General features: G+C 40.1%; 1 protein-coding gene across 9 annotated transcripts in view; it reads left to right on the top strand.

Annotated features, from left to right (window-relative positions):
• The window catches only part of LOC131070469 (lipid phosphate phosphatase 2), a 167979-nt gene that overhangs the window by 44331 nt on the left and 106821 nt on the right, over positions 1–16827 (top strand). For 6 of the 9 annotated variants that reach the window (XM_058006041.2, XM_058006036.2, XM_058006033.2 and 3 more), the window contains 4 exons: positions 6011–6230; positions 6466–6553; positions 6663–6772; positions 6936–7029. In XM_058006041.2, coding sequence (XP_057862024.2) covers positions 6011–6230; positions 6466–6553; positions 6663–6772; positions 6936–7029 — 512 coding nt within the window. Of the gene's footprint in view, positions 1–654; positions 860–3154; positions 5893–6010; positions 6231–6428; positions 6554–6662; positions 6773–6935; positions 7030–16827 lie in introns of those variants that run through there. The other 3 variants (XM_059218380.1, XM_058006040.2, XM_058006042.2) reach the window with 3 other exon arrangements.

Below are 16827 nucleotides of genomic sequence, written 5' to 3'. Positions count from 1 at the left end.
CGCTCAAACACATTTATTGGCTTTTGCAAGCAAGTCGACCTCCTTTTTAATGGATTATTATCTTATTTTATTATTAAAAAACTAGGTCGACCTCATAGTTGAGTGAGGTGAGCGCTCTATATAATGAGGGAGTATTGCCTCAAGTTGCAAATCATTCATTCATCCTTCTAAGTGCGAAATTGAGGAGCAAATTGGAGAGGCAAATTTCTTGCTAGATTGGAGGATAATTTCCAGATTTTGGAAGGTATTTGAAGGCAAATTTCCAGATTTTGAAGAAGCTAGTGGAAGGTGGAGCTCTTTTGAAGACTAATGGAGGCGTAATTCATCCAAGGGAAGACTATAATCTAAACCTTGTCTAGTAAAATCCGGTCTTCTTTCATTATTTTCGGAGGTCTTAGAGTTAAGTACTCAAGAGAAGGTATGGAAATCATTTTGATATTCTTCGTCAAGGCTTGTTTTAATTTCATAGCAATTTTTGAAAAGAAGTCTTAGACTTGAGAGTTTGATTTTGTTGATTAATTAATTAGGAAATGAAGAATTCTAGATTTATCATCAAATTTCCTAATCAATATCTTGAATTTTCCCTTTTGAGAGTCTTAATTTCTACATTTTAAGATATAATGCTTAAAGACTAATTTTGGAATTTTTGTGTAGGCATCAAATGGCGGCCTGGAGTCGGAAGATCTATTACTTGGCAGACTCTCATCAAAGAAAATCAAGCCAGATCAAGGACGGTCTCCTCTAAGAAGATCGAGCAAGGATAAGGGCGACCTCCTCCAGTCTAGCATCGACAAGGACGGCCTTCTTCGGTCAAGCATCATCAGGAATAACCTCTTCCAATCCAGCATTCCAAGGCAAGGTACATCATCATCCTGCACATCAAAGACAAAAGAAGTCAGAGCAAGGGTTCGTTGAAGAAGTAGATAGTTCCAAATGAATTAATTAAAGCTAGCTTCTCAGCATCATAGAATTGGATATCTACCAAGTTGCAAGTGTTAGACGAGGTGGCATCCTAGTCATCGCTCCTCCAGTCGGATTGGTCCACCTCAGCGTGTCCAGATTCAATGTACCTAACTCATGGGAGGTGGCACAAACTTCGATGTACCTACCCCGGCTATCCATTGGTTGAATTTTCCAGAGAAGATATGTGTCCAATTAATACAATTATTTCATTGGTCAGAATTGAGTTTGTTGTAACAAACCCTAATTAGGGTTTTCATTGTAGAATCTTGGCCATTGATCTCAGATTGATCTTAGCCATTGAATTGTATTAAGGGCACTATATAAGCCCCAGCTCTTCATTTGTAAAGGCTAATAGAGAGAGTTAGAGAAAATAGGAATAATTAGTCAATAGTTAGAAGGTGAGTAGTCAGTTGATAGAATAACAATTAGAGTAGAATAGGAGGACAAGGCAAGAAATTGTTGCCATTGATTGTAAATAAACTCCATTTTCATTGAAGTAATGGTGAAGTGTGTCGTTTCTTGCAATATGCATGGTTTCTTGTTGAATCTTCAATTCTAGATGGTAGGTGATTAGATCGAATGAAGGAAATTGTTGAATGCACCTGTGTGGAATCCGTCTAATCCAAACCACTAGCCTCTTGCTGATGGTAAGTGCGCCTTGCGTGGTCAACTGGAACAAATGAGCTTAATCATGAGTCGTTACACGTCTATTGTTTCATGCATTATCTTGAATAGTGATCAGTGTCAGATGGTGTATGATTTGAACATATTGGAAGCATCCCTTAGAAGATCGCATTGAGTTGGTGTCGAATTGTTCAAGCCTGATGGTGAGACCCAGCCCAGTAGGACTCCACCTAGTCATTCATCCATCTTCTCGCATTCTAGGTAGTAGAGTAGACTTCCTGAACCTTGCATCTTTTGCCATTTGTTTGTCTTCTAGTTAGTTAGTTGGACTTGTGATTCCAGCAAATCAGACGTTTAGTCATCAAGTGTAAGTCCCCTTGTGATTCCAGCAAATCACGTCATACCACAGAGAGCTTATCCACATGTAGAGATCCTACAACGAAGAACCTTGAAGTCATCCTGATTGATCCTTTTCGCGATATCTTCAGCATTCAGAGACTTTATTCAAGAGAGGATAAGGTACCCTTCAGGTATTTTATTCTGTGTTTGGCTGTGTACAAAAAAACACGTCAACAGGTTGGTAACAAGCTTGTCACCCCTTATAATTATTCATGTGGGGATTTCACTCTATTTAATGCTCTCCTAGTGGTGATATTATTGTACTTACAATTTGACTCATAGGGTGTTGCTCCATTTATCACTCCACCTATAGGGGTATTATGCTCCATCTACTTCACCTATGGGGCTACCACATTACTATGAGACTACCACTCTATTCTCTTCCAACTCCTTTTGCTCTATCTGTGCCTACCTCTAGCTCCTTCTGCACTTCGTCGCACAACTTCAATGCTCCTCCAACTTCTTTGGTGAGTGCACCAACTTTTCTAGTCACGATATTGAGATTTTGCACTTGCTCCTCCTATCAAGATGCTGCTTTACCTCCAATAGGGATGCTGCTCCAATTTAAGTGGAGATACTATTTCAGCATGTTCACCGGTGCTAAGATGTCACTTAGGGGGATTTGAACCTTGGTCTCCAACATGACAATTGAGTGGCTAACCCTCCAATTTGTCTTCAACCTGCAAGAAATTTATGGAAGCTAACCCTCCTTAGCTCCTCCTCTCTCTCTTTATCTCGATCAGATGTGATGTAATGTCCCCATTTTCATGAGGATCAGTCTGCAAAGGAGTTTGGCCTATAATTTGACCCTCGTAGGCCAAGGAGTTGTTTAGGGGGTCGACTTGGTGGAAATTGGTGGCTTCACATTCTATTTCTACTTGGTTTTATGACAAAATAAGGAGATAACACGTAAGGTGAGACGTGTGCACTTTAATTATAATATACTATTATTATAAAGTGCATATGTAATAAAATAATAAAGTGACTTAAGTATAAAATAAAAATAATTAAAAAGTCACTTAAGAAATAATAAAGTGTACCTACCCTCTTCTAGAAGGAATCTTATGATGGAAAGGATAAATAGAAGAGGGTAATTCATGGATGGGCATTAGTTGTTTTGTTATCTCTTGAATTGAGTTGTGGGGCCAAGGGTTGTCCGCAGAATTAGTCTTAGGGAACGATACCTCCCTTTGATCCGCATAACTGAGGAGGTGGAAGATCCTCTGAAGGGTTGCTTTGTGAGTGAGGAATATTCAGTTCTTCACATTGAGCTTATGGAGTTTTCATGTCAGTTTTGAGGAGTTTGCTTCAGACCTTCATAATGTCATGATTTTGTTCATTGGTCATAGTAGATGCATGCCTTCATGTGTTTAAGGTCAGAAATCTTATCTAAGGAAGAGGGCGATATTACTTGTTGTATTTTGAAGGAGAATCGAATCAAGTTGCTGCTGGTTATCAGACTGAACCAGACTATGCCCTCCCACGATCTTGTTCATTCATCATCTTTTGTGCATCGATTTTCATATTAGAGGACAGCGATTTCAATTGTTGAGCAAGGCGACTTCTTTGTGATATTTTGAATGAGTTTTGGGGATAGTTTCGGCTATATCTGAGCATCTGATCAGAACAGACCTGTGCCTCTTGAATCCTTCGATTTGGGTTGTTATTTCATGATTTGGCCTTGAGACACACCATTGGGTGAGGTGCCTTCTTCTAGGATTGAGACCGACCAGTTTAGGAGGTGAATTGGAGCACTTGTATGTAGTCCACTTTGGTATCTCAGTCCTTTCACTTGCAGCAGTAGGGGCGGCGTTGCACATGGTTTGATCTTGCACTTGGGAGGTTTATTGTCAGTTGATATTGCTTGCTTCTTCACTGCAGGTTCTAAGTTATCACATCTTCATTGCATTTTCAGTTTGAATGTGTGAGTCTATAACTGTCATATGTCCTCAGACAATCTGAAAGTGTCCATGTCTGTTTGGTCAATATATTTGATGTAAATCAGCTAATGTAATGAGCCTATTTTGATTCATTAATGAAGGAGTTATAAGGCTGTCCCTCATTTAGACATCGTTATATGATGCTTGCCAATTGTTTGACTTAGTGACAGTCTGCTGTAACCTTTATTTTCTGCATACCATTTTATGTCAATGAATTCAACTTTAGTAATTATGGTTGCACTATCATTCTAGATCATAGTTTTATGTTTAGCAAGTCACCATTTGTTAAAACAAGGGTTTATAATGTCAAGACATGTCTGAAGTAACTTGTACCAGTCATATGCCAAGTGTTTGACGAAATTCCCAAAGGGTCAAAGACTGGAATTTGATATCAGAATAGGTGAGGGACATTACATGTGACTCCCAAATCTGAAAGTTTCATGTATGGAATTAAAATGTAACCCCTCCCAAGTAACTTTTTCCAAATGTGGAGCCATTAATCAAGATGGTCGAGCAAGAATCTTAGAGTCAAAGTGTAACTCTTCTCCACCTAGCTACCACAATCAAAGCAAGCATGGGATATTCTCGATAAAGAGCAACTTCCCTCCACACGGGCTTTTCAATCAGTGGTAAGCATGCAAATGGGGGTTACACATGCAAATGAAGTCAGCACCACGTAAAATGGCTGGTCAATTCAAATACCCTCACGAAATTGTGACTCTTAAACTTCCTCGGAGTGTCATTAACTTTGGACAAGTGTCAAATGCAGCCCGCCAAGATTCAGTCCAAGGTGGATACCTAGATTGAGAGGGAAAGCCTTTTGAAATTCAAATGTTTGAAGTTGGAGTGCTCATCCATGCCTAGGAAACCATGGTTAGCATACTAAACTATAATTGAAGAGATAAAACATGTTTTTGGTGATACAGATTGCCCTAGCCCCAAGCTGCTCCTGCATTACTCACATGGCTACTTTTTTTCTCTAAATCATTCATCACATCAGAAAAATTCATTCTACTTGCAGCTATCATGACTGGATTGATGTGGCAATTCCGATACTTAATCCAATGGCATTTTCAACTATGGTGACTTCCATTTATTAGCAGTGAAATTCTTACCAACATCTCCACATATGCCCCTTTCTTTGGCCCTGTCATTTTCAAAGAAGGCAGTGTTTTGCATTTCCGTAAAGGTATCAGGAAAATCTATTAATCAATAGCTTAGCATACAGATGATATAGCAATATAATTTCCTAGTTTCAGTCAACTCTTCCATCACATATACTTTATGTTTCCTTGTGATGTTCTTCATAGTTCTGGAATCGTGGTTTATAACAGGTTTATCTTGTGTTATCCTTAATATAATTACTTTTGCTGATGAAGAAAACATATACTTCAACTGACCATGTACATTATATCCACGTTGTTTCAAATCATCCTGTCATTTAAACATTTAGAGATTTAATGAGGAAGCCGATTCTTATATTGGGTGCTATATTTGTAGTTTACTAAGGATTTGATATCCAATTTTTGTTAATATGCCTTCTCTGTATGTATCCACCTCTGTCAAGATCTGATTTCTGGGAATCTGGAGGACACAGCTTCCCTGATCAATAATGTGCATGTTAATCATGAATAGGAAGAATGAGTAATTGATTGCACTTTTAAGCTATTTAAAACAAAGCATTAATTTTTTCTGTGCCTATAGAATGTACGAGTGCCTTAGGGTATAGTGAATTGCCTCAAATTTTGATGCTACTTAAGCTTAACAGAAGACTTGAAAGACTGAATTTTTAAAAATTTCCTATCACATTCAATGAATCTGAGTGGGTCTTTCAACGGGTATAGTATTTTGTATTTTGATTTCTTTATCAGCATGCCCACATGTATGAATACCGGAAAGATGTGCATATATTGTGTTCCAATTTGCAAGTATAAGGAAATTACAATGGCTCTAACTACAGTAAAGGGTATTATATCTAATCACCTGAAAAGTTCCAATCATTTTTTCATTTTTTGATTGAGTTGTGGCTTTTGTTATCCGCTCTTATTTCCTAACATGATAAGTATCTTTGTTAAATTCTTCAGAATGAGAGGAGGGCAGGGCTGTGTGTTGGACACACCAAGGTCCCTTGCTGTCCAGTTGATAAGGTTCCATAAACATGATTGGCTCATGATTCTCATTCTTCTGGCAAGTATTGGCATACTTAACCTCATAGATCCATTCTATCGCTTTGTGGGGAAAACTATGCTGAATGATCTGATGTATCCTCTCAAAGAAAACACAGTCCCATTTTGGGCCATTCCAGTACGTGTTGGAATCATTTTCCCGTATATCCTTTCTCATACTGTAATTTATATTAATAACAACTTTTCATAAGAAATATTTTACTACATTTACTGCCACACATTTCTTCTTACAGGACACACTATCAATTTTTATATTTAGTGTTTTCTTAAGCTGATGAATAAAGAATCCACTTACATCTGCTGTAAATATCTGCAGTTCCATGTCTGACAAGAAGGGTGTTAACTGTTATCAGATACTTGCAGTAGTTGTACCATCCATTGTTTTTTGCATCTACTATTTTTATCAGAGAAATATTAATGAGTTACACCATGCTATATTAGGTAACATTCTCATTTCCTTTGCATTCTGTCTTTTTACAAATTGTTTCTGTTTCCGTTGATTTAGGACAGCTACTGATATATTTAAATTCTTGATCTGAGTCTATGACAGGTCTTTTGTTCTCAGTACTTATAACTGCTGTTGTAACTGATGCTATGAAAGATGCAGTTGGCCGACCTCGCCCTGACTTTTTTTGGCGGTGTTTTCCAGATGGCATACCAGTTGAGAACTACTTATCAACCTCCAGTACTAAACTTTATTCTTAGTTGTTTTCTCTTCCTGATTAATGATCATTTTGGTGGCAAGCTCTGTTTATTTATTGTTATTATAATTGTATTATTGATGGTTCAAATTAGCCTTCTAATTGGTATGAGGTTGTTGCAGAAATTTGATAACATTACTGGGAAGGTAGAGTGTCATGGAAATAAACATGTCATAAGGGAAGGGCATAAAAGCTTTCCCAGTGGACATACTGCATGTAAGTGCAGCATCCTATACTTATTGGTAAAATCGTGCTTTTAATTTGTTATCCCTAAAATTTGTTTGCTGAAATTGATTAGTGGCAGCATGTGGGACTAAGTCCTCCTCTATTATCAGGGGAGGTTTCCTTTTATTTAAAATCCGTGGAAAATTTACAAGGTGTGGAATATAAAAGAATACTTGCGTTCATACAAAAATCAGCTATTAGGTCAATCATTCAATAACATGCAATCTTAATAAAATAACACCATGTAGAGAAATAATGACAGTGCTACATTACAAAACATTAAACACCCACTTGGAATAATGCACAGAACAGAATGGAGTTAGATTTGTTTCATAAACCAGCATACAATATAACCTTGTACAAATAAACTAAATAATCCACAAGATTAATTCTCAAAGATAGACCTCTTTCATAAATAAAAACCTTTCAAGACATCTTCATTGTATTGTATTGCAAATAAAATGTAGTTATTCCTTTAAAAACTCATAAAGTCTCAATAGCTCTTCTCTTTGTTGATTGAGAAAAAGATTGTTTACAATGATAAGAGACCCATATTTATAATCCACTGGTAGTTATAAGCTACCTCCATAATTGTAAGGTGTGGAAAATTAGGGCTTCACCACTTGGATTGATAAAGCCACTAATTTTGCTTGGGAGCACCAAACATTAGGGAGGAAAATTGGATTTGATGGATCCAACCCTAAATGGATTGAATACAGGTTAGATTAATTCCTCCCTTGGTTGAGTTGAAACTGAATTTGAATTAAGGTTAAATTGCAATGCTAGATCTAGGACAAACAATGAGAAATCAACAAAACATAACAGTAATAGAATGTTCTAGATATCATGTAGAGCTATAAACCTAGATCTGAGGATGGAAAATAGATTAGAACTTGTGACAGAAAGTTTGAGCCGAATTGTCGGGGCTAGGGGGAGTAGGTAGCCCTAGTCCTACGAATATCAAGGGCAGACAAACTTGATGTTTTCCAGATCAAGATGAGGCACAAAATCCATTGTCATAAATTCTCGGGATTGAGGGGAGCCGGTCATCTTGGTCCTCCGTTTTTCGCGCCTTAAAAAGTTGAGTCTAATTGTTGTCGTCTACTCTGCTAGATTCCTCACTCGTAGCTCCTGAGACAAATCCCTGCACACAGAAAGAAGGAAATAGGTTTGTTGATGAGGATTTGCCTTAGGTCAAACCTCGGTTTAGAAATTGACCTTTAAATTGAAATGATAATTGAAATAGAGTTGAAGTAGAATGCTTTCTTTTGAGGGAAAGGCTAGCACTGATCTGAAAATGCTTAAACTTGATACCTTGATGAAGTTTGCTTGAATCCTCATGCAAGGGTTTAGGATGTCATATAGAATGTCTTCATAGAAGGTTGATCATGGATACTTGAACTTGATTTGACCTTTTTTGATTCTTGATGAATATTTGAATGCTTGCTCACATGACTTGAATTTGTAATTGAGAGCTCACTTATGATTTCCCTAGTTCTCCAAAAGTTCTAGTTACGAAATGAGGGGGGTAGGCTTCCTTTTATACCTAACCATGCATTAAATGTTTAAATTTTCAGAGCATGCCGACATAGAACCGGATTTCCTGCCCACATAAAGAGACTTTTGTGAGGTCCTATTTTGGATTTTGATTGGAAGGACCGGGGCGGTTAGGGTGCCTTGGTCCTGAGCCTGGACCAGGGTGCCTAGGGTGTTTTGGTCCTGTCAATTAGGACTCAAAATTGGATAGAGGCTGGATTAGGAGTTGAAAATGCAGATTTCAAGAGGGTGTGAGCAGCATAAAAGTAGACATTGAGCATTGAAGGCCGGAATGCCAAGTTGAGGCCTAAGTGAGGACGAAATTGTATAGGGATACAATTTACGATGCTACAATAATTAACTCTCACATTTGCCTTGGAAACCCTAAAATAACAAGTTATCACTTCAATCACTTTGAAACTAGAAAGTGGGATCGCCTGACTTAAGTGATGCCTTAAAGTCACTTAAAATATATAATCCCATGATGAGATCTATAACCTCAATGTGAAAATATAAAATGATTCACATTTCATTTCTCATGAAGCTTGATGATGGCTTCAATTCTTCATGAAGGTGATAGTCCACTTGTAGAATACATCCTTTTGTTGATGGTTTTGCCTGTTGCAACAAGATCAAGTGGCCTGAAATTTCTTGATTGAAGTTGAAGGATGAGATGGGGTTGGTTTGCAGCTTCTTTGTTGCCAGTTCTTCCACTTGAGCCTAAAGTTTAATAATGTTTGAATAGAGATCACATGCCTCCTATATGAATGTTTTGTCAATGATCATATTAGGGAGAGGAGAGGGGAATCTCCTTGCATTGTTACTGGTTTGAAGGAAGGTGGAATCTCTATTTCTATTTGATAACAAATATTTCCCAAATCATCTTCAGGAAAAAAATGTGCCATAGATTTGAAACATTAGTGTGACTTCACTCAAATTTTGATGAATTTCCCTAGTGAAATTGGCATAGAGTTGACATGACTTTTCAAGAGCATTGCAACGATGCTCAAGAGTGAAGAACCATTTATATGTTGCCTGAAGAATGACTTTCATCCTAATTTCATCAAAATTGCAATTGGGGTATCAATCCTTAGAGAATTTCTTATTTGACTCCGAGATCCTATAATGTCCCCTTCTCAGTGAGGAGAATTTCAGTGGGCCATTAGCCTATTCCAGAGACCCGTAGGCTAACTGGAAGCAAAAATTAGGGTTTCCTACTTTGAGGGGGTATGACATGCATTCTGTTCTGAGGAGAATTCTGGACTTACTATTTTTAGTAAGTGTCATATTTGGCAGTTCCATTTTTAGCAGTTCAGTATTGAACCCCGACACAGTTCAGTTTGATGGTTTGCAGCGCCACAATTCATGGTTTGATTTGGTCTTATCAGTAATTGATTTACAAGTGAATTTTTAAATATTAATACTTTATATTAAAGTTTAATATTTAATTGTTGGTGTGGATCGACTTAAGGAAAATCCCTTCACTTAAAATACTTATTATTTTCCTAAGTCAGTTGGCGTTACAAAGGAAGAGGAATATTTCATGTTTTAATGATTTTCTATGTGCAAAAGTGTTCACCTTGGAAAAGTTCGAACTTGTGCCTAGACAAGGGGACACCAAAGTCATGTGGTGACTTGAAATGAAATTCAAATGAGATTTTACGAATTTGGGTGCCATTTGAAGATGAATTTGAATCTCAGAGTCTATAAATACGAGAGTTTGGCCTCTCATTTGGCATCCATGAAGAAATTATAAGGAAATGCTCCCAAATTTTACATTGAAGCTTCGGGGAAAGCATATCTCCTAGCATTTGTTGGATTTCTTGCTTGAAAGATAGCAACTAATCGAGCTTGAGACCTCTCTTCATTCAGGAGAGCGGATTGAAGGACAAAGATGCAGACTTTGTGTTTCATTTTCAGAAGTGTGGAGTGTTTTCTGAGCTTTTTATGTTGCTGGTTCGTGTGTGTTGAAGGTGTTTTTTGCTGGTGGCTCCCTATGTGCTTGATGTGTGGTTCTGGGTATCGACTCCATCTCTTCCTATACCTTGGGCAATTAAGTTCACCATTTTGCGGATCTTGAAAAGCTGATTTGGTTTTATGTAGCAAGTCAAACTTCCCAGTAGGGTCATCCCCTTTCCTTGGCTACCTCGAGTTGCGTGCAGATTGTTTGAGGTGTTCGCAGTGCAGGTTTGAGGTTCTATTTGTGTTGTCAATGCTATATCTTTCATTTGCTTCTGTTTTTGTGCGATTCGGAGTTGATTGGAGAATTTATGAGCATTTTGGGGTGTCCGTAGCTTGCTGGTCTGTGTGTTTTCTATGCGTGTTATTGATTTTCAGAATTTCATAGTTGTGTTTTAGAAGAGTTTTTTTGGTGTGAGTAGTCTAAGTCGGTTGGGGAGTGAATATCTATTATTGTTGCAGCTGTTGGACTTGTTATCAACACTTGATTCTTCATTCTATATGATTTGTAATGCTGGTTAGTAGTACTAACAACAAAGTTTTGTTATTTCTTAATCCCACTGCATAAGTGGAAGAGTTGGCTATGCCGCCTATCTTTGGGATAGTGATATTTCATGTATTGATAATCCATAATGTGCATTATAAAGCTAGTTAGTAGTACTAACAACTATCTTTTGGATTATTGCTTGTAGTCCCACTGCATAAGTGGAAGAGGCTGGCTTAGCCGCCTATTTTGAATATTGTAATACTGTCCTCTCGCTGCATAAGCGGTTGAGTTGATTGTAATTTCATTTTAGTCCTCTTGCTGCATAAGCAGTAGAGTGATTGTTCTTCAGTTTCTTGTATCCTCGACTGGTTTACTGCCAAGTGAAGTTCAATATTTTCCATATCTCGCTGAAAAGTGGAAGGGGCTAGCTTGCTGCCTAGATATTGTAAACAGTTTTCAGTTTGCATCTAACGATCCCCTATGCACTGTATGCTCTCACCCTCCCAGATTGGGCTCTCGGTGATCAAAAGGTGTTAGGGTTACTTTCCGCAAGATTTGAGATTTTAGTTCTAACCCTAATGGGTGTTTGTATTGCTTGCAAACTTGAAAAAAATTAAGGGGAATATTACAGTGGTATCAGAGCTAGTTTTCCTGCCAACCTATGACCTCAGTTGATCAGAGTTCTCCATGAGTGACAAAGACATCCGCTACTTTAACAGAGAACGAAGAAGACAACAATATCAGATTCCTGCAGTGCCAGTTGAAGAGACTTTTTCTGAGGTTTTGAGAAACAAAGAGAAAGCAGTTGATTCAGGTGATTCGGTTGACACTATGGCAGAAAGGACAATAGAACAGAATGAGGCTTCTGATGTTAGCGCTGAAAGACAGTTTAATGCCATGATGGATATGATGTCTTAGTTATTGGTGAAACTTAATCAGAATGTGGTCGGAACTCCTAACCAACCCAACAATGGCCATGAAGCTAGCACTTCCAACAATGCTAGAGGGAATGGAAATGGAAATAGGAGTAACAATGGGAGCAACAATGGAGGTTTAGTTACAATACCTTTACAACCTGTCTTCCTCCCTAGGGAAGTGCCACAACCTGAAGTTGAGATCCCAATAGCTGATGAGATAAGGAACAATTACATGGAGTATGCTTCATTTCCTGTTGAGATCTGAAATATCCTCACTCTAGATCAGTTTATGAATCAAAAGATGAAAAGAGGTAGAAGATATGACAACCGCCCTCATGCTCCAAGAGACTATCAACAAGCTCTTGGGAAGGTGACTAGCTCATTTTAATGGAAGTGATCAGAGTTCTGCTAGAGCTTGGGTGCAGAAGTTGGATAATTACTTGTTTCTGAGATCGATGCCGGAGGAAGATGCCATCAAGTTCGCTACCTTGCACTTGGATGGAGCTGCTCACGAGTGGTGGTTTCATGGGTTGGTTTCCCTTGGCTATAGCTCGATTGTCACCTACAATGAGTTCACCAACAAGCTCATTGAAAGGTTCGATACTAAGGACCCAGAGGTGAAGTTCCATGAGCTTGCATAGCTGAAACAACAAGGGTCATTAGACACCTACATTGCTGATTTCCAAAGATTAGCTGTGATGGTGCTAAACATTACAGAGAAGAGACTTGTGGTCCTCTTTACTGAAGGATTGGAGGAGCCATTGAAGGGGTGGGTGAAAGCATTTGATCCTCCCACTCTTAATGAAGCTGTCAAGAAGTCTAGGAGTATGGAGTTGGCTGCCGCTAAGTCCAAATTTCAGTCAAAGCCTTTCTCATTTCGTAAGGACAAGAAGAAATTTCTAATCAGCCTAAGAAGTTTTCTTCCCGGATGGATGATGAGCTCCGTCAAGAGCTCCGAAGGAAGAATTTGTGTTATTCTTGCAGAGAACCTTGGGCCCTGGGTCATAGATGCCATGGGAAGAGTAATGTTCGTCAAATGGAGGCATATTCAGTTGATGGATCAGATTTTGAAATTTCAGAACAGCTTGATTAAGAAGGAAGTGAATATGAAGAGGCTCCAGAAGGGCCTGAAAGTGACCAAGAAGATAGGGGTGTAGTTGCTTAACTCTCTAGCAATCATAAAAATGAGTCATTTAGAGTTCGTGGAGTGCTTGGAGAGCACCGAGTTTTTGCCCTCATAGATACCGGAGCGACACACAATTTCATTGATGAAAGGATTGTGGAAAAAAGAGGCCTGATAATTGAAGAGGTCAATGGATTCAAAGTTATGGTAGCTGATGGTTCAACTATCTCTTGCAACTGAATGGTTTCCAACATGTCTCTGAAGTTGGGAAACTATGAAATTAAGGATGACTTCTTTGTGGTGAGTATTGGAGGAACGGATGATGCAGTTCTTGGAATTCAGTGGCTACGATCTCTTGGAGAGATCACTTTAAATCTGCAAACAATGGAGCTTAAGTTTATGTCCGAAGGAAAGAGAGTGGTGCTAAGAGGGATGTCTAATGGAGGTCCTCAAATTGTTTCATTGAAGAGGATGGAGCGGCTGATCCGACATGATCAAGTGGAGTGGGCAGCAGAGTGCATGATCATGCCATCTAGCCCCATAGATGAGAAAAGACACCATCCTCCTAACATTCAAGCGTTGATCACCAAAAGGAGTAAGGTCTTTGAAAATCTGACTCCTGGAAGAGCTCCTGAAAAAGGGATCGAGCATATCATTGAGTTAGAAGAAGGTGCTAAGCCGGTCATTACTACTCCTTACCGGTATTTGAAGAAGCAGAAGGATGAAATAGAGAGAGCAATAAAAGAGCTTCTGGAGATGGGGTACATTAGGCCGAGTAAGAGTTCCTTTGCTTCAGTAGTGGTGTTAGTGAAGAAGGACGAGACCATGCGCATTTGCATGGATTACTGGGCTCTTAATCAAAAAACCATAAAAAATCGGTATCGTATTCCTAGGATTTATGAGCTCATTGATGAGCTACATGGTGTTGTCTACTTTTCAAAGATTGATCTTAGATCCAACTATCATCAGATTAGGATGAGGGAAGCTGACATTGAGAAGATAGCCTTCAGATGCTACTTTGGGCATTTTGAGTTTGTAGACATGCCCTTTGGCTTGACTAATGCACTTGCTACCTTCCAATCGTGCATGAACAAGATCTTCCAGAAGCAGTTTAGGAAGTTCGTGCTTATCTTCTTTGATGGCATCCTCATTTTCAGTAAGTCATGGAAGGATTGTTAGGGGTAAATAACGTATGTTATTAAGAATAATATTTATAAGTGTGTTATGTTTATATTTATGTTTGTCGCCGAGAGGTTCCCGTTGGGTAGTTGGGAGTTGGTGACGGTTGGCAACTTGGCCAACTGTCAGGTCTTTATATTGTTTGGTTAGAACCTCGGCGGGGAGATTATGTATGGACAACTCTGGACACTGGAATAAAGATATAACTTTTCTGGTCTAATTATTATCATTGTCATTTATGTTGTGATGTACAATCGTTCTGTTACATGAACACTTGGTACGTGTGGGAAATATTGTGTTATCTGATTATTCACCAACCATACATTTAGGACCAAACATTTTGGCGCCGTTGCCTGAACGAACCTGGAGATAACTATGGCGGCAGGTGGAAACAATTAATGGGCCGGCCATTTAACTAGCAGTTAATTGTCGTGGACAACGACACACACGAAGAGAGTACTATGGAAGAGGAACAAGAGGATCAGTTGACGACAGACTTGGTGGAGTTGTGGGACGTGTCGGTCACGCAGTAGGTGTAGCGAGAGGCTTAGGAGAGAGCCGTCTTGGAAGGCACGGTACGTGGTGAACTCACCGTTAGCACCCCCATCTTTGACCTACTCGGGATTCCAAGGTTACTTGCCAGAAATTTGATTGCACTCCAAGACCAAAGGGAGGAAACGGCAAAGGAACTCCAGCGGCAACAAGTTCTCCGACGGTACGAGGAACGGAGTTGTAGGGAGGAAGAGGAGAGGGAGGCTAGTTGGCGCCGTACCTCTGGCACTTGAGTCCCCTACAACCAAACAAAGATAGACGTACCACTGCTATCGAAGGAGTAGACGAGGGAACTGTACGGAGATCTCTCCGAAAAAAAGAACAGGCCGATAGGAGACGACGACTAAGGGAGGTTGCCGACTGGAGGAGTCTGGAGAAACACAACAGAAGTTGGAGTGTGATTCGGAGTTGTAGTCAGGAGAGGCAAAAACCGTGTACGTGGAAGGAGTTGGCCGAGGTCGCCAGGAACTTGCCACTTCCAGACGTAGCGGAGGAAGATCTCGCCGACCAGGCCCCACATTCGACGTCAAGTGAAGAAGACTCCAGAGCCGAATCGCAAAGCACCCAGTTGGAATTTTCTGAACAAGGAGAGGAGGCGGTACGAGACCTGCATGAGGAAATCGCCACTATTTTCAAAGCAACGTTGTCTGGCATTAAAAAATTGTCCTTGTTAGAGGGCATCAAAATAGGAGGGTCAGATTCGGAAACCCCGGGAAGGAGGGACTATAGAAGCGAAGGTGACCAAAGCCCGGTTGACAGGGGCCTGACTGGACCAGGAGCGTACGATACTTGCCGGACACATAGTACCTTCCTGACATATAGCCATTTCCAGGCACTGCATAAAACCATATAGAAAAGAACGATGGCACACACTTCGGAGAAGAAGAAACTCCCAAAATTCATGGACGACAGGTTAGAGGACTTCGTACGACATTGCAAGACATGCGTCACCATTTGGGAAGCAAATGGCCAGGACGACTGGGACTACTGGGTGAAGGCATTCCTAGCCACTGTGCGAGGAATAGCTATTGACTGGTATACAGACCTCGATGCTCAGCATAAAACGTCCTGGAGCAATCTGAAGGCCTTCGAGGAAGAATTCAAACTCGTACGGGATGACAATGAAATTGTGGCAGAGATTTACAACACCAAACAAGGAAAAAACAAAAGTGTGCGCGCATATAACAGAAAGCTGAGGGAACTACTTAACAAAATGGAGAACCAGATGACGGATGGCCTCAAGAAGGGGTCGTTCGTAGAAGGATTGGTACCATCCTTGAGAAGGACGATGAAAGTGGTCACTCTGCCATCGTACGATGAAGCATACAACCGCGCCATGGATATTGAAAGTGAAAACAAGACATCTCGGGGGAAGCGACGGGCGAGTGACGGTGACAGCACGGACAAAGACAACGATGGGGGATCCAAAACCGTGCAAGCACTCCGGAAGGATATGATGAGGATGATGGAGGAGTTAAAAGGTGACAATGAAAGTGGTAGGGAAGGAAAAGAACTATGGTGTACTGACTGCAAGACTGAAGGACACACTAAAGGAAGTTGTCCCCGCAAAGTTTTCTGTGACATCTGCCAAGTAATGAGACATTCCATTAAGGAATGCCCATACAATTTGAAAGCACGGAGCACACAAGTGCTCTACGCCCAACCCGATCATGCCACACCGCCGGCGACACCTTCGAAGCCAACAACAAACTCTGACACCTCCCCTGGAGGGTACAGAAACAATCGGCGGGGTAACAATAGATCCAATAATAACACACCAAGGAGCAGAATTCAATACGACGGGAAGGGGTGACCCATGATTCAATGTAGGAAGTGCAATGAATGGGGTCACTTTGCCAGAGAATGCCAAAACGGAGGTGATGCAGGAAGTTTGCTGTCCAGATGGTGCGGTCTAGGAAATTATGAGGACATAGATTGTCCAAAGCAAAAAGGGGTGAACATGCTCGACGTGGAAGGATCAGGAGAAGACGTACTGGCAATCACAAGGTTGCAAAACAAGAAAGCCATGTACCCTG

Source organism: Cryptomeria japonica, chromosome 3, assembly GCF_030272615.1.
Source record: "Cryptomeria japonica chromosome 3, Sugi_1.0, whole genome shotgun sequence".
NCBI classification, from domain to species: domain Eukaryota; kingdom Viridiplantae; phylum Streptophyta; class Pinopsida; order Cupressales; family Cupressaceae; genus Cryptomeria; species Cryptomeria japonica.
Note: the sequence above shows the minus strand (reverse complement) of the source record. Positions and strands in the feature narration are given on the sequence as shown.